Source organism: Mustela lutreola, chromosome 11, assembly GCF_030435805.1.
Source record: "Mustela lutreola isolate mMusLut2 chromosome 11, mMusLut2.pri, whole genome shotgun sequence".
Classification (NCBI taxonomy): Eukaryota; Metazoa; Chordata; class Mammalia; order Carnivora; family Mustelidae; genus Mustela; species Mustela lutreola.
In genome coordinates, this window is record NC_081300.1 from 92,337,717 (window position 1) to 92,361,848 (window position 24,132).

The 24,132-nt window shown below is 47.9% G+C and overlaps 1 protein-coding gene across 3 annotated transcripts; it reads left to right on the forward strand.

Moving 5' to 3' along the window:
- Window positions 1–28: 28 nt before the first annotated feature.
- On the forward strand, window positions 29–22,968 carry IQCD (IQ motif containing D). Of its 3 annotated transcripts, none has more exons than XM_059139459.1 (5): window positions 29–140; window positions 15,705–16,525; window positions 19,102–19,335; window positions 20,669–20,740; window positions 22,472–22,968. In XM_059139459.1, the coding sequence occupies exons 2-5, from the start codon at window positions 15,797–15,799 to the stop codon at window positions 22,790–22,792; spliced, it is 1,356 nt and encodes a 451-aa protein (XP_058995442.1). In that variant the 5' UTR covers window positions 29–140; window positions 15,705–15,796; the 3' UTR covers window positions 22,793–22,968. The 3 variants fall into 3 exon arrangements, with proteins under 3 accessions (XP_058995442.1, XP_058995441.1, XP_058995443.1); XM_059139458.1 differs by lacking the exon at window positions 29–140 and adding an exon at window positions 6,907–7,046; XM_059139460.1 differs by lacking the exons at window positions 29–140; window positions 19,102–19,335 and adding an exon at window positions 6,907–7,046.
- Window positions 22,969–24,132: the final 1,164 nt, after the last annotated feature.

Here is a 24,132-nt window from a genome sequence, read left to right on the forward strand (position 1 = left end):
ACTGAGGGGAACAAGAAATTGAATGGTGAAAAGGAAAGTCAGTCAGGTGCCGAGTCCCTCCTTCAGCGACTGGCGGGTAACCTAGCAACGCAGGCACAGCGGCGGGAACTACGCTGAGAAACCTGGGACCCTCGGAGCAGGTGAGTTGACCAGGTGGGGCAGGGCGGGGAATGAGCGGGAGATGTGGAATGGCGTCCAGCCCACTACCATTTGGCTGCGCGAGGAATCAGCAGCCCTCTCCGCGATCCCGTCCCTGCTTCAGAACAGTGCTCTCCAGCCCCTGCCTCCGTCCAGACCTCCCTCTCCACTGCCTGCTGGGACTCCTGGACACTTTCTCTGTCCCTGCCTCTGCTCTGCCCCTCTGCTTACCACTTCGCATCCCCGCTTCTTCCTCCTTAAAGTGTGGATGAAACTAGTCAAGTGGAGTCACATCCTGCTTAGGTGATTTCAAGTCAGTCATAGGTGATGGGGATATAAGTTCCCTTCCATTCCACCGAACGGCCATTCATTCCAAAGTGGGCATGCAACAAAAGGCATCTTGCTCGAATGAGTGTTCAGATTAGGTCATTTTGATCGTACCAATGTTTGCCTTTTGTGCTAGCAACTTTAGAATCTAACTCACATTCTTGGCCTTAAAATGTGATTTCATTGTACACTCAAAAGTTTTGTAAGGATGAAATGGGGTGACGGAAAGCTTGGCATGGGAGCTGAGCTCAGTAAATACTAGCAATGTTTTGGTTGTTTCTTTTTCTTCCTAAAGCACATTTGTTCTTGACTCTTCCTGCTTAAAATAGATTGGGGAAGTCTTCTCATTCCACACCTTAAATATTCATATATTCAACAAGTGTTCGCTGAGTGGCTACTACCAGGTGCTGGGGTAAAGCGATCAACAGCAACAACCCTCATTTTCCCACTCGGGGAGCTTGTCTAATGTGGGAGATAATCACTAATCTAGTAAAATACAGATACATGTATAATTATATCTGCGGAGATTCATTTCCAGAATGATGCAGCAGGAAGGTCAATAAATCCTTTCCCCAAAAAGCAACTCGAGTCCATCAGTGGATAAATGGATAAACAAAATGTGGTATACACACCACGGAATTAGATTCAGCCTTTAAAAGGAATGAAATTCTGATAAATGCTACAAGAATGGACCACAAAGACATAATGCTAGGTGAATGTGAGCCAATCACAAAAGGGCAAATAGGCAGGATTCCACTTACATAAGGAATAGCCAAATTCATGGGGACGGAAAGTAGAATAGTGAAACAAAATGACAATATGCATTATAATAAGGATGAGCATCAGGAATGCGAGGCTAGCGGCGCCTGGGTGGCTCAGTGGGTTAAAGCCTTTGCCTTTGGCTCAAGTCATGATCTCAGGGTCCTGGGATCAAGCCCCTCATGGGGCTCTATGCTTAGCAGGGAGACTGCTTCCTGCTCTCTCTCTGCCTGCCTCTCTACCTACTTGTGATCTCTCTCCCTGTCAAATAAATAAATAAAATCTTTAAAAAAAAAAAAAAGAAAGAAAGAAAGAAAGAGAAGAAATACTAGGCTAAATCAGGCACCTTTTGGGTTGGATAATTCTTTGTTGTAGGGAGGTGTGCTGTTCAGAGCAGAATGTTTACCGTTACCCCAGCCTCTACCCACTACCTACCAGTAACACCCCCTCCCCGTTGTGACAACCAAATACATCTCCAAATTATTGTCAAATGTCTCTTGTGGCCAGAGTTAGCCCTGCTTAAAAAGTCCTGTGCTAAGCACAAAGTCAGATGCAAAAAATTACATACGATATGATTCCATTTATATGATTTTATTTATATGATATATCCAGAAAAATTAAAGGTGGGAATGGAAATTGTTTGCCAGTTAGCTCACAGGAATTTGGGGGAGTGACAGAAATTTTGTGGTCATGGGTCATAACTTGGAGCGTTTACCAAAAAAGTCCTGAGTTGTACACTTACAATGGGAAAATTTTATGGTATGTAAATCATACTTCAATAGAGCTGCAAAAAAAAAAAAAAAAAAAAAAAAAAAAAAAAAACAGAAAAGAAAAATTACACCTGTGATCAGTACCAAGCAGAAAAGGTGGAGAGGGTTTCCAGAGATTATGGTACACTTCCTTTTCCAGTCTGGGGAGAGGCTGCCATTGAGCTGAGAGTCAGAGATTGAGAATTAGCTAATCTGGGCTTGGCAGTTGGTTTCTGGCAAAAGGAACATGGTGGGTGAAGATCCTGGTGCTTTGAACACTTCAGAGATCAGTACAGCTGCAGCACAGAGAGTGAGGGCAGAGGTCAGGTAGGCTGAAGTCAACAAGAAGGAATGTCATCAAAAGAGTGAAAGAGCTTCATCCTTACTCTCTGTGTCCCCTACCCCCACCATGGCTTCAGTCACCATCTGTGCAGTGACAGCTGTCCCATTTTTGGGTCTTTCTGGGTCTTTCTTGAAATCTATTCCAGATACCCAACCACTCCTGCACATCTCCTAGATGTCCCACTCTGGTGGCTGCTAGGCTATCCATACATAGTGCCTTGGTGTGAATTAGGAAGAGGTTCTCCTTCCTGGCCCACATGGCCCCACGGTTTTCAAGGCTTGGCACATAGATGTCAATGAACACCCCAACTCCTCAACCCCTGCTTGTCTTAAACACCAAAACAATCCATCCAGATACCTAAGCCAGCACACTAGACATCATCCCTCATTTCCTTCTCCCCCATGCCCCGTGTCCAGTCCTTCCTCTCATCCCATTGATTCTGTCATCTCGATGTTTCTGGAGCCACTGCTTTGTCTCTCCTGGAGGCCACCCCCATCTGTTCCCCGTTCACTGCGACAGCTTTCCAAACCTGATCTTCTCGTCATGTTGCACCTGCCAGCCCTTCTACCACAATTTCCCAGGCTGTAGGTCTGGTCGTCTCGCTCACTCCCTGTTGAAAACTCCCGCCACGCCCCTCCCCAGCTTTTGATTCCTCCTCTTGAGCAATGAGGAAAGCTGCCGAGGCCAGATTTATTTGTTTGTTTGGTTGTTATTTGTGAGAAAGAGCGTATGAGCAGGAGGAGCAGAAGGAGAGGGAGAAAGAATTTCAAGCAGACTCCAGGACAATCACTAAGCCCAAAGCGGAGCTTGATCTCCCAACCCTGAGATCACAGCCTCAAAAAACCAAAACCAAGAGTCGGACGCTTAACCGACTGAGCCACCTAGGAGCCCCGTGGCTGGATTTCCTAACCAATCAAATCAGGATGACTTCCTTATTCCCTGAGCCCCCTGTAAAGTGGTCAAGAGGAAGTGAGAATAGAATCAGAACCAGATAGCCAGGCCAGGCCAGGACAAAAGGCAAAGTAGTGACAATGGCCGGAAAGGCAAGCACGAGAAGGGGTGAGGTCTGAGGTCATGCCTCGCCTCAATATACACAAGCAGTTCGTAGAAGGCAAGAATCCACCCCACCATTCCCTTTCCCAGACTCCACCCTCCACCCAGAAAGCCCCAAACAGCCTTAGATTGGAAACAGTGATAACAGAGGCGACAAAGTTCCAGCATCAACCTTCCTGCCTCCAGGCCCGACAGGCTGCCCAGGGCATCCCAGACAGAACTCTGCCCCAGCCCTGAGCAAGGCATCCCTCAGGAACACTCTAGGCATACTGGTCAGACATGAATGCCATGGCTTTAGCTTAGATTTTCACTCCGTTTATGGTGAAAAATTCAATGAAAGGGGAGTCTTCTCTGCTTAAGGGCCAAATTCCCCCCCCCACTTTTTCCCGGGAGACAAGCACTCAGGGCAATGAGGCACCACCTGATTTATGCCTCCACATATAATAATTATCACTCCCCTTTGAAGAGGGCTTTTAACTCGCAAAAGGGCTTTCCCATCTAGTAAATCAACCCTCCTCCACCCAGCTACATTTTGATGTGGCTAGGACAGGTGTCGTATCCCCCAGACACCAGAGAGATAAGGGCCTTGCCCAGACTTATTCCAAGAGCCCCAGCAGGGGAGAGTCATGCCCCTGGGTCTCCTAACACCCAGCTTGTGAACCTGATCTTGACTCTGTAACTGATGGCTGCTTCAGACGGCACAGAGCTCAGCCTGTCAGATAGAGCTGATCTACCCAGGCACAAGCCTTCCTTTGAACCTGGATAGAGCACTGGACTTAGGGTGGGAAAGGCAGGAGTTTTATAAAAGAGAAAGGCCACTATGGTCCAAACCAGTGACTCTCCACCAGGGACTTCCTCCGACCCTCCACCCCCACCCCACAGGAACATTTGCCCATCTCCGGGGACATTTGGTCTCCAACTGATCAGAAGTGGTGCTGGGAGAAATGCGCTACTGCCATCGAATGGGTAGAAGCCAGGGATGCTCCTAGGGCCCCCACGACAAAGAGTCATGTGACCTAACATGTCAGAAGTGTGGAGCTTGAGAAACGCTGTCCTGACTGATTTTTTTTTCTTTTTCTCCCTTTTTTTTTTTTAAGTTTTATTTATTTATCTCTAGCCCAACAAGGGGCTCAAACTCAAAATTCTGAAATCAAGAGTTGCATCCCCCTCCTACTGACCCCCTGGACTGATACTTTCATATAAGGCAAAATATGTGTGCGCACGTGCGCACACACAGACACACATGCACCCACACACCTTTCCCTTCAGGCCCCAGTTCGTACAACTGAATGCAAATGTGATTGTGAATCAAGATCATTTGAAACACAGAGCATCAGGGAGAAATATCTTTTTGACCTTAGCTTTCAAATCATAGACCCAGTTGATACTCTATGACCAATCAAATGCCTTTTACGTGGGGGCTTTCAAACACAGGCTGGTTTTTGTTGTTGTTGTTGTTTTTTAACAGCAAACCAGACAAAGAAATACATTTTCTTTCTCGACCCAGCACATGTATGTTTAATTACACCTGACTCCTTACTACATGCAATGCGCTCTAATATTTTCTATTGTATTTCATTTATTTTGAACTCCAGTCCCAACAGGCAAATTGATTTCACCATTCACTAAAGGGTCATGGTCCTTGGTTTAAAAAAAGACATTTCTTCAACGTAATCAAGCAGTCAGGAAAAGCCAGTGTTTTGCATTTGATAAGATGATAATTTAAATATTTTTCTTAAGTGGGGGAAGTTTATTTTAGAAGACGGTAAATGCACCACCAGGAAATTCTTCCTTCAGTCTCAAACAACCACAGGGATACTACCCACAGTTGGATATAACCAGACATAAATACTCCTAAAGCTACATTGTAAGCAAAGGAGGAATTAAAAATCATGGTGACTTAATTTGTGAGGAGGAGGAGGCTGGGAAAGACACTAAAGGGGCTCCAGGCCTCCTCCATCACCAGCAGAAAAATGAAAATAATGTACGAAGCAGTCAAATTAAAAACAAATAGCTAAAAAAGAGTCAAAGTGGTTCCATGTTGGCTATTTATAAACCCTTCTGCACAAAAAAAAACACACATATGTATTGAGGAAAAATACATCTTCTATTTTAAAAGGTAAATGTTCATATGTTAATATTAAATTATATTATTGTTGATGTTATAACTAGTCAAGAAGGTTAAACATTACTGAGCCAGGATTTTTTTTTTTTAAGATTTTATTTACTTATTTATTTGACAGACAGAGATCACAAGTAGGCAGAGAGGCAGGCAGAGAGAGAGGAGGAAACAGGCTCCCTGCTAAGCAGAAAGTCAGCCATGGGGCTCGATCCCAGAACCCTGAGATTATGACTTGAGCCAAAGGTAGAGATTTTACCCACTGAGCCACCCAGGCGCCCCTCAGCCAGGATTTTATTTCAAAAAAAATTTTTTTTTTTTTAAAGATTTTATTTATTTATTTGTAAGAGAGAGAGAGAGAGTGAGAGCAAGCACAGGCAGACAGAGTGGAAGGCAGAGTCAGAGGGAGAAGCAGGCTCCCTGCGGAGCAAGGAGCCCGATGTGGGACTCGATCCCAGGACGCCGGGATCATGACCTGAGCCGAAGGCAGCTGCTTAACCAACTGAGCCACCCAGGCGTCCCCAGGATTTTATTTCATATGACAGTTTTCTTGAGCGTGGGCTCCATCCCTGTCCCCATTTTACAGATGAGGAAGCCAAATCTTAGAGAGGTTGATTGACTTGCCTAAAGCCACACAGCAAAGATTAAACTTCACATTTGCCTGCCACGAGAAGCCACAAACTTAATCACGCTGCAGTAGGCTTGTGTTTTTCTTTTCTGCTTCAGAGATGAGGAGATGAAGTCCCAGAAGGTCAAGTGAATTTGCCCAGGGCTATAGCTATGGCCAGTGTCCGGCAGAGAGTGTTCATTAGAACCAGGAGCACATTCCCTCCCAGGCTCTGTCACTGTTTGGTGTCCTCTATCTCCAAAGCACAGCGTCACGCTGGAGCCCACAGCCGTGGAGTCATCACCACAGATGAGATCCCTTCTCTTAATACCTCTAGCGTTCAATGCTACAGCTCCCACCTGGGAATCTTTTGCAAACCAAATATCATCCACAAAACACAGGTTCTCAAACAGGACAAGAGAGGATTGGGTAATAGATCAAAAGTAGCAATAGGGGGGGGGGTGGGGAACCTATGAAAGAGAAAAACAAATTAGATTTAAATCTTTTTGTTTAAAAATTCCAAGCCCTGAGTACAGAGATGGGAAATAATCATAGGCCAAATCTTGGCCCATAGTTTTCATTATTAAAACATAACACTATTTTCTGGTTCTAATCCAGGACATAATGTATTTTGTGAAATAGCATTATCCTATTGGGCCAAAATCTCCATGTGAAGAAATGGGTCTATTGTTAGAGCTGGATTTGCTATCTCTTCGTTTAGTCAACAGTGATTTGCTGATGCCATCCTGGTTCTGGGTAACAGTCACCGTCATGGGTTTTCTACCCGTTTCCACCCCTCACTCTCTCCACTCTAGACTTAGAAACCTCTGATAAAGCATACAGAGTTCTGAAGAAAGCTGTTGCATGGTTCCCAGACCAGTGGGATCTTCCGAGGCTCAAAGGAAAAATCCTCCTACTTCAAAGGCAAAACCTCTGCCTATAACCCAGCAGGTAGGTGGTAAAGTCAGAACTAAGTGACCAGGAATCCCTTAGCCATCAAAGACTTCCTTGAGTCCTAAGCAGGACCTCAGGGAGTGAAGCAGGGAGTGTTAGATTAGGTTAGTGTTAGTGATAGACTATCACTAGTGGGTGGGTGGGAATCGTATATCTCAGACAAAGTAAATGAAACAGTTGTGCAAATTGTAGAACCCATGACGCAGTGTTATTCAATCTGCAATTATGCCAGAATTACAAATTTTCCACTAGGGTAGAAAATAAAAACAAAGACCATGAACTCCGTCTCTTTTGAAAACTTCTCTTTGTCATCTCAACCTCCAGCCACAGGTCCCACCCTAACCCGCTCTTTCTTAGCTCTCTCACAGCTAAGCTTCAAGCAGCCTTTGTTTATCTAGTCGTGGGAAGTACCAAGACTGGGGCCAGGAAGGCAAAAAACAAAAACAAAAACCTCCATCGAGGGCGCCTGGGTGGCTCAGTGGGTTAAGCCGCTGCCTTCGGCTCAGGTCATGATCTCAGGGTCCTGAGATTGAGGCCCGCATCGGGCTCTCTGCTCAGCAGGACCCTGCTTCCCTCTCTCTCTCTGCCTGCCTCTGTCTGCTTGTGATCTCTCTCTGTCAAATAAATAAATAAAATCTTTAAAAAAAAAAAAAAAAACCCTCCATCGAAGCTAAGAATCACTGAGGAAATAGTTAGTTGTCTAGGAATCCAGTACTATGAACTTGTACCATGAACTTGACTACGAATCCATGTACCACGAGGGCTGGTATCAGAGAGGAATGTGTTTGGTTCACTTTTCAACAATACCTGGTTTAGGAAGAGAGATACACACATGGCACCCATGGTATTTGCACTGATTCCTGGTGAGAAGCCTGTGCCGAAGACCCCTTTCAGGTCTCTTTGGGTTTTTTTTTTTGGTTTTTTTGTTTTGTTTTGTTTTTAAAGATTTTATTTATTTATTTGACAGAGATCACAAATAGGCAGAGAGGTGGGCAGAGAGAGAGAGGAGGAAGCAGGCTCCCTGCTGAGCAGAGAGCCCAATGCAGGGCTCGATTCCAGGACCCTGAGATCATGACCTGAGCCGAAGGCAGAGGTTTAACCGACTGAGCGACCCAGGCACCCCTCAGGTCTCTTTGAATTCTAATTATGCCACTGAGAAAGTCTCAGTTTGGTGTTAATAGGTCTTTTGTATATTAGCCTTACATCCTGTAACTTTGCTGTAATTATGTAATTCCAGAAGTGTGTATATTGATTCTTTGGGATTTTCTATATAAACAATCACGTCATCTGTGAATAAAGATAGTTTTACCTCTCCCTTCCTAATCTGTATTACGTTTTACTTCCTTTTCTTGTCTTGTTGCATGAGCTAGGACTTCCATTATGATGTTGAACAGGAAGGAAAGAGGGTACATTCTTGTCTTGTTCCTGATCTTAGGGAATAAACTTCTAGTTTCTCACAATTAAGGATGATCCTAGCGGTAGGGTTTTTGTAGATGTTCTTTATCAAGTTGAGGTAATTCCACTCTATTTCTCATTTGCTGAGAAGTTTGTTTTTGTTGTTGTTGTTGTTGTTTTTAAGTCATGAACAGTGTTGGAGTTTGTGAAATGCTTCTTTGCATCTGTTGATATGATATGATTTTTCTTTTTGTTGATGTGATGGATTACACTAATTGATTTTTGAGTGTTGAACCAGCCTTGCAGACATGGAAGAAATCCCACTTGGTCATGGGATATAATTCTTTTTACACCTTGTTGGATTCAATTTGTGAATATTATGTCAAGGATTTTTGCATCCATGTTTGTGAGAAATGTTGGTCTGTAGCTTTCCTTTCTTACAGTGTATTTGCCTATTTTGGTATTAGAGTAATGTTAGGAAATATTCCTTATGCCTCTATTTTCTGGAAGGAATGTTAGAAAATTGGTATAATTTCTTTTTCAAATGTCTGGTAGAATTCACCAGTGAAATCTTCTAGACCTGGTGTTTTCTGTTTGGGGAAGTTATTAATTATTGATCAATTTCTTTAATATATAAAGGCCCATTGAGATTATCTATTTCTCCTTGTGAGAGTTTTGGTAGATTGTATCTTCAAAGGATTGGTCTATTTCATCCAGGTTATCAAATTTATGGCCATAGAGTAGTTCCTTACATTCCTTTATTATCATTTTAACATCCATGGGCTCAATAGTGATGGCCCCTCTTTCCTTCTTGACATTAGCCACTTATCCCTTCTCCCTTTTTGTTGGTATGTCTATAACATCTCTCTACCACTTGCTCATCTTGCTTTCCAACAACAGCAATCCGGGCTCACACTCATCATCCCTGGGCAATAGCATCCGGCCTAGAGTAAAATATCAGACTGTAGACATTATTACCTTCTACATAAGGAAAATGATATAGATTTTTCCGGTTATAATGGAGATACTTTTTAACAAAAAGTCCTTAAGAATGAACATATACTGGGGCGCCTGGGTGGCTCAGTGGGTTAAGCCGCTGCCTTCGGCTCAGGTCATGATCTCAAGGTCCTAGGATCGAGTCCCTCATCGGGCTCTCTGCTCAGCAGGGAGCCTGCTTCCTCCTCTCTCTCTCTGCCTGCCTCTCTGCCTACTTGTAATCTCTCTCTGTCAAATAAATAAATAAAATCTTTAAAAAAAAAAAAAAAAGAATGAACATATACTTCAGGGGAAAAAAAAAAAGAGTTGATAATAGAATAGCTTGGTCTATAGATGTGGCAGAAATCCCAAAAGGGGCATGCTAGTGAAAGAGATTTGGACAACCCTGAATTAGACCTAACGCTCATGAAGGATTCTTTCCTGACCCGGAACCCATGTTCTGCCTCATACGTGGCAGCCTCATGGTGCCCAACGATCCCTGTGTCGTGATCAGTTATGAGGTGTGTCTCGGTAATTAGTTTGTAATAGTCTCCAAAGTATGTAAATGATTGGCTCAAAAACATAAAAGTCAATGAGAGATGATTCAAGGCTCTCCCTAAAATAATTCAGCCACTCACTCACTTGCATTCTGATAAGCTCTCTTGAGCTAGGTGAGAGGGATGGGGTGACAGCTCTCTTCTTGCAAACTGTGTCTAATCCCGGGTCTACCCAACAGAAGCACGACAGCAGCAGGAACACTACCAGTGGAGGTACGCATATATATAAAATGAGAATTCATATTTGTGGTCGCTGAGTAAATTGAATGCCATAGGAACTGAATCCTGAACACGTCTGTCCTCTGGGTCTCTGCTTGACAGAATTTATTGAAACTGGACCAGCAAAGAATCACTGTGCCTGGTCCACTATAGAAGTTGATCCAAAAATGGTGAGACTAGACAGAACATCAGTTTATAAGGGGTAGGCCCCTGAGAAAGGCTGCCTGGGCTGAGACTCCATCCCAGCCCCTTAGGAACTGTAAACTCATGAATGCATCTAACCTCCCCTGGCGCCCTTTCGTTGTCTATAAAAAGAGCTAATGGAAACACCCACCTTATAAGGTTGCCGTAAGGAATGAAGGAGTTAATTCCCGCAAAGCATTTAAAACAGTATTTGGTATGCAGTTCTCAAGAGTTAGCTAATATTAAAATGGCATTCTTTAAAGTGAGATTTCCACCCCCCCAAAATAAAATGAAATAAAATGAGATGTTCCCCTCCAAACACTCACACACTCCGGTTTTGTTTAACCCCCTCTGACTTTTCCACGGACCATTGTCAGATTTGTGTGGTATTTTCGAGGGTTGGGTTTTCTTCTTCTTTTTCTCCCAAGGGAAAAAAAATATAATTTCGCTCAAACCTTTTTTTTTTTTTTTTTTTCAAAATGTTCTGAGAGTGAAAGTAATAAAATATCCAACAAGCCCATTTGAATGAAGACGAGGTATAATTTGCATGATAAAGATATATTTCCATTTATAAAGTTCATCAGCAGAATTAATGACAAATAAAGGGAAGATCCAATTAAGGTTTCCCATCCATTAACAATCTTGCTTCACTCTCAGGGCAGGGATTTTTAAAAGGGGAGGCTTAAGTTGGAAATGATTTAAATATTAAGGTTGGTGGCATTAAAAAGGACATGAAACGATCATATTAGGATTCAAGGAAAAGAGATTCTCCAGTGATTTTTGTCATCAGAGTCAAATGCGTTTCCCCGACCTTGTTCCATCGGCTTTTTCGTGTTCACCCAAATGAGCTGTCAAAAACTGATGGGCGTCATCATAATCAAAGAAAACAAGTTTGCCCTTTAAAGCAAAAGAGGTAATTTGGCTGAAAGCAAATTGGAAACATTTCATATAACGTTGCATTTCCAGCCGCAATCTCTGAAGAATTCAGGCGTTTTGATTTATGCCTGAGAGCTTTGGGGGACAGTGGGGAGAAGTGCGTTCGTGAAACACTTTGTTCAAGTTCATCCTGTGGTCACGGGGCGAAGATCCTTCGTCCACCCTGAGAGGAGCTGAGGAAGCTCCCGGCTGTCCCCAAACGTTATCTTCGGGAAAAGCCTTAAGAGAATTCACGCGATTGACTTGGGAGCAGAAAGTGAGTGGGAAACAAAGAGATGCAAGATAATGGCCCCCCTCGACTCAGTTGTCAGCTCCCAGAACTCCCAGGCTTCTAGCTTTGGGACCCATTTTGCCTGGCCAAGGAACCAAGAAGCATCCTTAGCATCTGATCTGACCGCCTTTCTTCCTGGCTCATAGTCACTGGAGATGTTCCTCTGATTCCCACTCTTCTCTCCTTTGACTCTGGTTTAGAGAACTGAACATCTCTTGTGGCTTCGGATTACCAGCAACTTTTCCCCTTGCATTGATGTCTCTATCCCCAAGGCCTCTCTGGAGCCCCCAGGATCTGGATCGTTCTTTGTCAGATGCCTGGAGTATTCTCAGTGAGGGTTCTTTGATTGCAAGGCACAGACACTGTGGCTAAGGCCACATGGTGAAGGAAAAGCTGAATAAGGGGTCCCAGAAAGGACAGCAGCCAAGGCGGTTTCTGGGAGTCTCGGTGCAGGATCTTTAGGAACCCCCACTTGGCCTGACCCAGCTCCCACCGTCTCCCATCCACGTGTGATTCTTCAGGGTTCCCAGCCTTCGCTGATTGGCAGTCCCACCAGGACTGCATACAGTGGGAGAGAGGACTGACTCCCCAGTGGAAAACCGGGGTGCTATCACCTGACAGAGAGGACATGGGTCACGCACGGAGAGGAAGAGACACTCTTGTCCACTGTCGACACCAGTGACAGGCACGAGAACTAAATGACTTTAAAACCAAGCTCTTTGTCTTCCCTTCCTAACCTCTGTCCCCAATTTTCCCAGTTTCTCAAGGGCCCCATCTTTTCTCCCAGGCCCCCGAGTGCAATCGGTCTCACCCATCAAGTCCAGATGACTCCTTCTTCAAAAGACTTCTTGCCTCCGCAGAGTGTGACAGTAAGAATGGCACATTCCTGTCCTTGCCAGCCCCACACCTGTCCCCAAGACGAGGCTGAGGTGTTTTTTTCAGGGCTGGGTATGCAGCAGTGATCAAAATAGATGAACCCCCTACCTTCATTGGAGCTTACTTTTTAGGGGAGGGGAAAGGCAGACATTTAGAAACATCAGATGGTGATACTTAACTGGGAAAAAGGTCAAGGATAAGGGGATAAAGGCAGGGAGAAGGCGAGGTTTTATATTTTAGGAAGAAAATCGGGAAAGCACTCACTCCTACCCTGAGAGTTGAGTAGAGAAGGAAGTGAGTGAGGGAACAAGCTTTATAGCTATTTAGAGGAATGTTCCAGACCTGGGGCTGAGGGGCTGGGCATAGTGGTGTGCAGACAGCAAGTGCAAAGGCCCTGTCAGAGGTTGGAGCACATTTCACATGTTCAAGGAGTAGCAAAAGGGTCAGTATGAGGACAGAAGAGTGAATGGTCATAGATGATGGAAGGCCTTTCTGGGGACTATAAGGACTTTGGCTTTTATCCCGAGTGAGATGGGGAGCTGCTGGAGTGGAGGGAAGGGGCGCTGATTTGTAGTATTTGTCAATTTCCTTGGTATAATACTTCCACCATGGCTGACTTCAAGCTACCCATGGCTTCACAACCAGCTCACAAATACGCTGAAATTTTAACAGTCAGCTCCGGGGAGCTGGATTTGGAGCAGAGGAGTGGAAGGATCCGACATTTTAAAAGTCTTCCTCTGGCTGCAATGCTGAGACAAGACAGGGGCAGGGGGGCAGAAGCAGAGTGACTGCTGAAGAGGTTATCACAGTCATCTGGGTAAGAGAAGATGGACCCTTGGAAGGTCCAGTGGCTCAATGACATCAGGGACAGCATTTCTGTAATCCTCTTAACCTTTTCTTCTCACTCACAAAGTGGCTGCTGTTGCTCCAGCATTAAAGCCCAAGTTCAGGGAATGGAGGTAAAACCAACAATTTCTTTCTTTTGCAGTAGGAAGGAATAAAGTCTCCCAGAAGCCCCTAGGAAACTTCTCGATTTTTTTGGCTCTAACTGTGTCTATAGCCACTCTTAACTGAAAATGAGGTTGAGAAGTTGAGCATTGAATATTTCCAGCCACTCCAGTATACACAAGCTATAGGGAAGGAGATTGGAATGGAGATGGTGCCTGCAAAAAAAGGAGTGTGCTCTTATAAGAACGTACTACAAGAATTTGAGACCCGTCTGGAAGTCCAGGGATGGCTTCTGTGAGGAAGGGACACCTGAATTGAGCTCTGAGTACAAAGAATTAACTTAGCAAGGAGGAGAGGGGGAAGAGTATCTCAAGAAGAAAAAGCTGCATGTGCAAAGGCCCTGAGGTAGAAGGTTTATAAATATCCCAACTTAACCTACCTGCCTTTTTCCTATATATAGCCAACCCTTTCCCTGTAAATCATCCATTGTGACCAATCTTTCTCCAAGATCTGATTTCATCCTGTTACTTGTTTCCTAATCAAAATGGATCCCAATTTTCTACAGGGTCAACTCCAAAGTACCCCCTCTGGTGTTGAAGGCTGGTCATGACCTCATCCTATTCTGTGAATACAACTTTATTGGTCTCTGATTCCTGCCATACATTTTTCTGAGCATCTTTAATTTTAAATAAATCTTTTATGTTATAATAATTGTAGATTAAGGGATGCCTAGGTGGCTCAGTTAGTTAAGCATCTGCCTTCTGCTCAGGTCATGATCCCAGGCTCTAGGATCATGTCCCACACCAGGCTCCTTGCTCAGCAGAGAGCCTGCTTCTGCCTCTGCCCTGTTCTCCCTGCTTGTGCTGACTCTCTTGCTCTCTCTCTCTCTCTCCCTCTTTGGCAAATAAATAAATAAAACCTAAAAAAAAAAAAAAAAAAAAAAAAAAAAAACCCTGTAGATTAAAGTCACGAAGATAGTCCAGGATTCTCAAAGCCCTTCATTCAGCTCCCACAATAACATCTTAAATAGCCGAGACCTGTCTGTCAAAAGCAAGAAATTAGCATTGGTTCAATGCTGCTAACTATGCTATCAGCTTGGATTGGATTTTACGTTGCCCTCCTAGGGTCCATTTTTCACCCCAGGATCCAATCCAGGATACAACATTGCATTTAGTGAAACAAGTTTTAAAAATTGTATTTCAGGGCACCTGGGTGACTCAGTGGGTTAAGCCGCTGCCTTTGGCTCGGGTCATGATCTCAGGGTCCTAAGATTGAGCCCCACATCGGGCTCTCTGCTCAGTGGGGAGCCTGCTCCCCCCCCTCTCTCTCTGCCTGCCTCTCTGCCTCTCTGCCTGCTTGTGATCTTTCTCTGTCAAATAAATAAATAAAATCTTTTCCAAAAAAATTGTGTTTCGAAGACATTGTTCATCCCCACCCTGATGTTTGCAGTCCACACTTAAAAACCAGTGTGGAGGTGCTGTGCTGTTCCTAGTCCCTTTTGCTCTCGGCTGTATTGTTTGCTTTGTCCCTGTGCGCTCTGTCTCAGGCCGCTGACACCTGCAGGCTATACGGCCCACTCTCCCTTGTCATCTGGTTTCCCGGCTGGGTTTGGCCAATGGGAGGCACTGGCTTTGGCTTGGAGAACAGGAGGAGGAAGAAACCTTGGTGCTTCCTCCTCTCTCTGCTTTGGGCTGCCTTGCCAGCAGTGGCCCCAGCTCCTTGGGGGCTATAGCTCCTCTTGGACAGGAAATGGCTGTGGTTCCAGCTTCCCCCCAGGGGGCCCTTGCCCCCAAGCTCACCACCACCTCCTTCTGTGGTGGCCTCCTGCCATTGTCATTGGCTGGGTGGCTTTTCCCCTTCCCTGGTTAGCCTCACAACTCTTTCCATCACCCGTGTAACTCGTTTTCTGTATTTAGATACTTAAAAAAAAAAAAAAAATCCACTAGTGCTGACTTTTATTCATTCATGTTAAGTCACCCGAAATGCTATCTGTTGCATTTAAATCTCATTACTATAAATGGCTGAACAAATCCATTTCATCCTCCATAGTTAAGGATCTAATATCTTCCATAGTTAAGTCACTTCAACAGAATGGTGTTCCCTGCCTGACACCTCGCCACTCGGTCCCCCGATCCTTGCAGCCCGATGCCGTCACAAAGCTAGCAACTGTTTTCTGTGAGAGGTTCTGTGTCCTTGCTGTGGGGCACCCAGGACGAACTCCTGTGTCAACCGCATGTGGCTGCCGCAGCCACACCAGCAGCCTAGCTCCACTAACCGCCTGCTCCTTCCTTCCAGGGTCGCTGGAGATAATAACAGCAGAAGACCCGCGCAGCCTAGCAACATCTCGATCTCCCGGGGCGCACAGAGGCAAGGCGACGGCTCAGAAAATGGCTCTAGATATTGTCAGCGTGGCCCCTCTCTACCAGGGCCCCGACATCAACAGAATGAGGCTGACGGCAGAGCTATCCCAGAAGCCAGCCTCCCTGCTAAAACCTTTGGTCCCCTCGAAGTCCAAACTCACCACCATTGAGACCAAGAGGATCATGTCCGTCCTGGATGAGACCATCCACAAGGTGGAGTTGGTGACCCTGCTGTCCTATATGGGGGCCAATTACGAGACTCTGGAGAAGATGCTTGGGGGGGACATCATAAAGGCCGTGAGAGAGCACGAAGATCTCTGCCACACCCTCCTGGACAGCATCATTTACCTGCAGGATAAAGAAAGGCGATTGCAGGAGGAGGAAGAGTATGAGGAGGAAGGGTTGTTCAGAAACCGCCTCTTCTCCTTAGAGCTGCAGAAATCCCACCTCCTGCCCTTGATGCTCCAGATCAAAGAATCCACTAAGGACATCCTGAGACTCTTACTCAATAACCCACAGGCTGCGAGCCTCGCGCAGACGCACACCCTGAGCAGAAGCGTCGAAGCGCAGAATTTCATTGATTGCCTGATGGAACTGCGGGGTTTCCTGTTCGAGAAGCTACTCACTAGTCCTATGGAAGCTAGAGACAGAAGTCAGTTTATACAGGACATCGACAGACGAAACAAGAGGAACCAAGAAATCATCAACACTCTTGAAAATGAGTTGGCGGCAATCATGCGGAACAGGGAAGCAGAGGTATGGCTCTGTGGTATTGGTGAGGTTATGGAAGGAGCCACACAGAGGAGCCAGACCTTTGGGCAGCTGGGTTTTTTCCCTCAGTGATTGAAACACCTGCTATCATTCATTCACTCAACAAATGTCAGTGTGAGCACTTGCCAAGTACCAGGTCTTATACCTAAGTCCACATGGCCCCTGCCTCATGCAGTTCCTGGGAGGTGGGTCTTAAAGACCTGATTTAATTACAGTTTTGAGAAGTACAATGAAGGGTAAGCATAGAGCGCTAGAAGACGGTGTTACAAGAGAACTGAGCTTAGACCCAAAGGGTCAGAGACGTCAAAGCCAACCCAGGAAGAATGAAAGGGAGCGTAGCAGGCAAGAGAGGTAGGCAGGAACCTGCCTGGCCAGGAGCAGGCAAACTTTTCCTACGAAGATCTGAATAAGTAAATACTTTGGGCCTTGCCAGCAGATCACATTGTGCCTCTGAGGCCTGATCAAAGAATGTGATCTCTGTCCTGAGGACAAGGGCCAGATGGGACAGGTGGAAGCTCTAGAAGACTTTTTTAAGAAGGGAAATGATAACATGATCCCCACCTAATAACCACTTGGGACACATAACTATGTATTATGTTTTATGTACATTTTCTCACTAAAGCCTCACAAAGTCCCCATGAGGTGGTGTTGAAGAACAGCTTTGGCTGCCGAAACAGAGACCCCAAATCACATGGTTTAGTCAAGATAAAAATGTGTTTTTCTCTAGTGAATGAGCTGGAGCAGACACGGAAACTCTGCCTCATGAAACTGTCAGGGGTTCACACTTCTTCCATCTGGCCTTTCTGCTGTGCCCCACACAGGACTTCTAATTGTGGACCCAGAAGCCCCACCCCCATATGTCACATGTCACTGGTCCAGCGAGCAGGTGGGAGAAAGGGGAGGAGGGCCCTCCGATCCTTGCCAGTTAGGGATACAACCTGGAAGTAGCGTGGCACAGTTCTTACCCACACACAGTGGCTAGCAATGCTGGGAAAGCTGGACTGTCCCTGAGGGCGCATTCTGTTCCACAGTCTTTCCAGGGAGAATGGGTCCCGAGGGGCGGCCCACCAGTGCTGCTGTGCACACTTGCCCCTTCATCGCCCATGATGCACGGAGCTCGAGGCCCTCGGAACCTCGTTCCGCCCTCCCTCCCCCACGCGCTGGCTCAGGCTGTTCCCTCGCCTTATGTTCTCACTGATTTTGCCCTTTAAGGCATTCATTGGTGTTTGTTGATAAATGTTTATATGATTCTTTGATGATCTGGTATGGGTCTGACATCCCCCTAAAAGGACAGGGACCTTGTCTCTTTTGGCCCACTGTCATGTCCCCAGTGAGCCTGGCACAAAAGAAGGGCATGGAAACAGTTTTCTTTCTTCTTCTTCTTCTTCTTTTTTTTTTTTTTTTTAAGATTTTGTTTATTTATTTAAGAGAGAGATTGAGAGCAGAGCAGACTCCCTGCTGAGCAGGAGCCTGATGTGGGGTTCAATCCCAGGACCCCGGGATCATGACCCGAGGCAAAGGCAAACGTTTCACTGGCTGAGGCACCCAGGCGCCCTGGAAACTATTTTCTGAGTGGAGAGATGACAGGCTCTTGGGTACTCAGGAGACATCACTCGCAGGTTAAAGGGTGTCAGAGAGGGACAGAGAGGGGGGCCCGAGTGGTTTTATTGGTCCTGTTCAAGTGGTAGAAACAGCTCAGGCATCCAAGTTGGACAGATCTGGGGTCAAATTTCATTTATCCAGGTGGGCAAATTTTATTGTGTCCCTTGGATCTCAGTGTAAAATAAGGGGGTGACACCAATCAGGAAAAGCTCTGACTGCTGATAATACCGCTTGCTCTAGAACCACCTAGAGCCAGAAGCCTTGTGCGCAGGCTAGGCTTGCCCCAAAGGCCCCTCCTGCCTCGGGGCTCCCTGCAGGAAGGAAGTGAGCTCAGAACCCCTGCGGCCCAGCCCAAGTGGCTGACTTGAGCCTGCCACAGCGCTGATGTGCCCTGAGGGAGACCCTGGGTCTTGGGACCAGCCTGTGGAGCTTATTTGCAAAACGGCGCCATCCTCGACCCCTGTTCCTGTTTTCGAACCAACTGAGGGCAGGGGACAAGTCAGGCCCTTGGGCTTCAACAGGCGGCAATACCCACAGTATCTCCTACTTTCCTGAATGACACTGAGTGTCTCTGCCCACTGAGCACTCCTGGTTCTGTGCCCCGGGCAGGAGCTCTGTGACTGGCCCCGACCTGCCTGCCTGGCAGCCTCTCTCCAGCTCACCTGTGCCCATCACTCCTGCCAGGAAGTGGGGGGCGGGGCAAGAACATGGTCCCTGAACCAGACAGACCTGGCCTCAGAGTCCCTGCTCAGCTGTAAGCCCCAGACAGATGACCCGGCCCCCTTCCTTGTCTGTAAGCAGGCTGTCTCTGTCCCGCCGGGGTGTGAGGGGTAGGAATCTGTGGGGTAGTAAGGCAGGTGGCCTGTTCTGCCAGCCAGAAGCAGGAGGCCATGCCGGTTCTCCTGGGATTATTGGGCATCCGGGAGGGAGTAATGGAGCCTCTGGTCTTCCCGGCCCAGGTGGAGAAAGAGAACTTTGTGATCCAAGAACTGAAAAACCACCTGCACCAGGTGCTCAGGCTCTCGGAGAACAGCCTCCTTCGCACCAAGCAGGAGGCCGAGAAGCAGCAGAAGGCCGACTTCCGGGCCTCGCAGGCCAGGGTGGCCAAGATCCAGCAGGAGTTACTGACCCTGAGGTCTCAATACCACAACCTGGTGGCAGAAAACCGGGAGGCAGAGCAGGCGCTGCGGAAGGTGCCCGGGGACAGCAGGGGGCGGGGGGGCGGTGACAAGGGAGGCGGCGGAGGGGGGCAGGGCACAAGGAGAGGCAGAGGGAGGGCAGGGCAAGGCGGGGCTGCTCCAGGCACCCAAGGAACAGCTCCCTTGAGGAGGAGGGCAGGGGAGCAGGGGAAGCCCAGGACTGAGCCAGCGTCCCCTGGGAGTGGGAGGATGCTGCACACAGGCCCTGGGGACTGGGACAGGGAGACTGGTCTGTCCAGCAGCAGGCCGCTGTGTGACCTTGGGAAAGTTCTTTAACTACTCTGAGCCCCACCCCCGCAGGGTTGATAATACCCACCTTGAGCAAAGTGTTCAGACAACAGGTGCCCTCCCTAATACCATCACGCAGCTCCCCCATCGCGCCACACCCCTCCCCTCTTAAACCCTCAGTTTATTTCCTGGGGTTTGGAAAGCAGTATGGACGTTCCTCAAAAAGTTAAAAATTGAGCTACCCTACGACCCAGCAATCACACTACGGGGTATTTACCCCAAAGATACAGATGTAGTGAAAAGAAGGGGCACGTGCACCCCAATGTTCATAGCAGCAATATCCATAGTAGCTGAACTGTGGAAGGAGCCCAGATGTCCCTCAACAGACAAAGGAATAAAGAAGATGTGGTTTATATATACAGTGGAACATTACTCAGCCATCAGAAGGATGAATGCCCACCATTTGCATGGACATGGGTGAAACTAGAGGCGATTATGCTGAATGAAATAAGTCAGTTTCGCCATCTTGAAAGCAAAAGTGATCAGTTTAGGCTAACGGGTTATTAGGAGGATTGAATGAGATTCAACAGTAAGTGTTCGGTTAATGTCATCTCTTCTTTTGTTTCTCCATCATCCCCCCTGAGCCCCAGCGCACACACCCAGCTTGCTTCCCCTCTCCATTACTCTAGGATCTAAACTCCTTTCCCTGCCGACACTTCCTTCCACAGCTTCTCCCTCTGACCTCCATGGGACCCCGTTCCTCCTCAGTCACTCCATTCAGGCCACACTGGCTCCAAGTCTATTCTTAAAACCACAAGCCTGTTCTTACCTCAGTGCCTTTGCACTTGCTCCTTGCCTTGCCTAGAATGTTCTGGAGCCTGACCTCTGACTTCCAGTTCCAGGCCTTACCACTGGTTAGCGCTGTGATCTTGGGCAAGTGAGTCAGCACATCTGATCCCCAGTTTTGTCATCTGAGCAATGAAGGAGAAACTACCATGTTGAGTAGTGGGCAAGGCATTAGCCCTGGTGAAGAGCGAGCTTGGAGCAGTTTACTATTCATATCAATCCATCAAACACTGACTCATTGTGTTTTTTTTAGAAGAAATATAAAGTGGAGACGGAAATCGAAAACTGGATCCAGAAGTACGATATGGAGATGGGTGAGAAGCAGGTACTCGTGCTGCCATCAGTTTCTCAAGTGCATTGCCCATGATCCTGTAGGAACGATGCATTGTCTGTACCAAGCTCTGGGCCTCCCCAGGCAGTCTTCCCTGCCCCCTTGCTTAGGCCTGCGATTTGTCTGGCCTGGGGCAGCAAGGCGAGAGATGGAAAAGAAAGAGCCAGAAGCTACATGCCACCAAGTGCTTGTCACTAGGCCCAAAGATCTTGGCTCCATCTAGTGTCCGCATCCCATACTCTCTGTCCCTTCTGCGCTCAGCTTCTGCCAGCAGCCTCGCAGCTGGGGCTCCTTCCCGGCCGACTCAGGCATGAGCTTGCCTCCCCTACTTCACTCGGTCAGCCAGCAAGTTTCCGCCGTGGGCCTGAGATGTGCCACATGCTGGGATAGTGCAGGGAAGATGGTCCCCATTATTGCTTGGAGGCTCTACTCTAGTGCCACTTACCAACAGGATGTCCTGAGGCAAGAGGCTTGACCTTTCTGAGCCTGATCTGCCCGTGATCACCAGAGACAGTAAGGACCATGCTGGGACCAGGATGGCAAAGCAGTGAGGCACCGTTGTCACAACTGCTTGTACCCAGCACAGGATCTGGAAGTGCTTAGGGAATGGTGGCCTGGAAAACAGGGTGCCCTTAAACCCAACACACCCCTCCCCACAGCTTTGTGCTAACATTGGGGGCCATGGGCCCAGCTTCAGGGCCAGGAAGGTTTCGCAAGCACTGGAGATGACATCAGTCTCCGAGTGGTCCCAAGTCAGGAGAAGGGCAAGTCAGGGTCTTGCTCTCTCTGATCATAAGTGCTCCAGGGAGGAGGGAGCTCAGAGGCTGTGCTCGTATTTCTCTGGTCCCCGCGAGGGCGTTGGGTTCCTTGTTGGCAGAGACCAAGTGTACTCAGCTCTTTGCTTCTGGCAGATGTTTGGTAAGTGTGAGTGGAAGGGAGTGAGGATGATGTAAATTGCAGCAGGAGGCAATGGTTGGACATAAGGAAGAGCTGTGGGGCACAGTCACCTGCGAAAGTTCCACTCTGGGTATCTTTGTGAGAAACACAGCTTTAGTGGCAGGAGTAGCTTTAAAAATTAAAAAAAAAAAAAAAAAAAGATTTATTTTTTGAGAAAGAGCGAGAACATGAGTGAGGGGAGGGACAGAGGGAGAGGGAGAGAGAATCCCAAGCAGACTCCCCACTGAGCGCAGAGCCTGATGCAGGGCTCGATCTCATGACCCTGAGATCATGACCTGAGCTGAAATCAAGTCGGATGCTTAACCAATCGAGCCATCCTGGTGCCCCAGAACTTGCATTTTTATGTCCCCACTGTGTGCCTGGCACCATATCAGTATATGGTGTCCACCCCATCTTTTAATCCTGCAGAAAGCTCCCACCCACTTCCTGGGTTTGGAATTGTCCCCATGTTGCAGGGGACAAATGAAGCTCCAACATGAAGCCCCAGCAAGCCATAGCCAGGCTGGAATGTGAGCGCCAGTCTGCCCCCTCCTCCCACCAGCTGTGTTCTTCCTTTTCCCAGAGATGATTTCAGCCAGGTCCCCCCCACAGTGGGGATGGACCCCACCCCCTCTCCTGATCGCATCCGGGCCTTGGATGCAGAAAGGCTTAGTGCAGGTGGCGCTGTTGGGGCAGAAGCCCCTTCCAGATAGGCGGGGATACCTGTGGGGGAGGGTGGCAGGTAGTGCCCTACGCTTGGTGACCCCCACCCCCTGACCCTCATCCCAGGTAGAGTACGAGGAGCTTGACCTCATCCACAAGGAGGAGAAGATCCAGCTGGAGGAGCTGAAGCAGAAGCACAATGTACTGGTGGAGGAGTTCTCCCAGATCCGGGCCGAGCAGGAGGTCAATGCCAAGAAGAGAATCGAGGCCGAGCAGGAGATGCTGCGCATGGTGCGGGCCGCCACGCTCATCCAGGCTTTGTGGAAGGGCTACCTGGTCCGCTCCATGCTCAAGTCCAGGAAGAAGAAGCGGAGCAAGAGCAAAGGGAAGGTCAGGAAGGGCAAGGGCAAGGGCAAGGGCAAGGAGAAGGGCAAGGGCAAGAAATGAGTCTCCCCTGGGCCTCGCTCCTGGCCCGTGCTGCTGCGCTGCTCACTTCCCGGAGAGCAGGTCAGGAGGGCACAAGGAACGGGGGAAGCTTGCCATTCCTGGCTTGAATGGTCCTCCAAAGTTAAAAGCCATTTTAAACCACATCTTCTATAAATAAACGTCACTTTGCCAGGGCTGCTGGCTGTGTGTGTGTCCATTCGTGTTGATGTCCTTCCCATGGGGAAAGCACAGAGGCCAGAGTATCAGCACCGAGCTATTCCTTCCCTTAGCCTCAGTGGGAAGCCAGACCCTGGGCTGCAGCCTTTTTGGCCCAACTCTGGGCCGTGGCTGCAATGGACGTACCAGCCACCAGGGCAGTGGGCTATGGTCTCAGCTGCCAGCAGGAGGTTGAGGGTAAGGGGTTGGGGGGCCAGGGTACTCCAGGAGGATGAGGTTTTCAGGTCAGGGACTGTCCTAGATAAATCCAGCTGTTTTTTTCTGGAAACATCTCATCCGTATACCCTGGCGTCCGCCTGTCTCCTGGCACCGAGCAGCAGCCCCTTTTAGATGGCAGACCCCACAGGTTGCACCACGGCCCACCACTCCCAGCTGCCTTCCGCACACACATGGCCCCTGTCAGTTTCTCCAGTCTCATCGCACTTGGGCTGTCGCCCTCTTCAGCGTACTTGGGCGGAGAGACATACCTGGTTTGTCTACCTTAACACGGGGCAAGGAAATAAAGGCCGAGGAGAGCTGGATGTCTTTGGTGAAACCAAAGAGGAAACGAACTCTCTGAAAATTCTAGGAGTTTAAACATCTTGCGTGTTTGCAAAGTGTGCCAAGAGTGTGGCTGGTTTGCTTTGCTCACGGCCCGCCTGACCCCTGTAGGCACATGCATGTGTGTCCCTGGTCCTGGCCACCGTCGGTCCCTTCCATGTCCGCTCCTCCCCATGTCCGCTCATCCCCTTGGAGGTGATGAACCAATGACGTGGCTGTCAACTGGGCTCTCTAGAATCCCAGTGCCTCTTGGAGGTGCAATGCAGGGAAATGGGGACACAGGCCAAAGCCTAGCCCCCCACCCAAATCCAGCAGGATCCTGGGATTCTGGGTGCAACTCAGAGCGGAATAAGCGATCTGCCCCGGGGTGGTGCAGATAGCAAGCACCGGAGCCAGAGAGCAGGGCGCTCCCGGACTGCTTATGCCTGTTCGTCCTGGGTGCTCTCCACATCCCATGTGTAACTTTCTAGCCTTCTCAGACTTCTCCACTTGGCGGAGTCCTCATCACTCTGTGTTTTGGGAAAATGTGGGAAATGCAGGAAGCCCATGTTCTCAAACCTCAGTCGTGAACTGACCACAGTTAT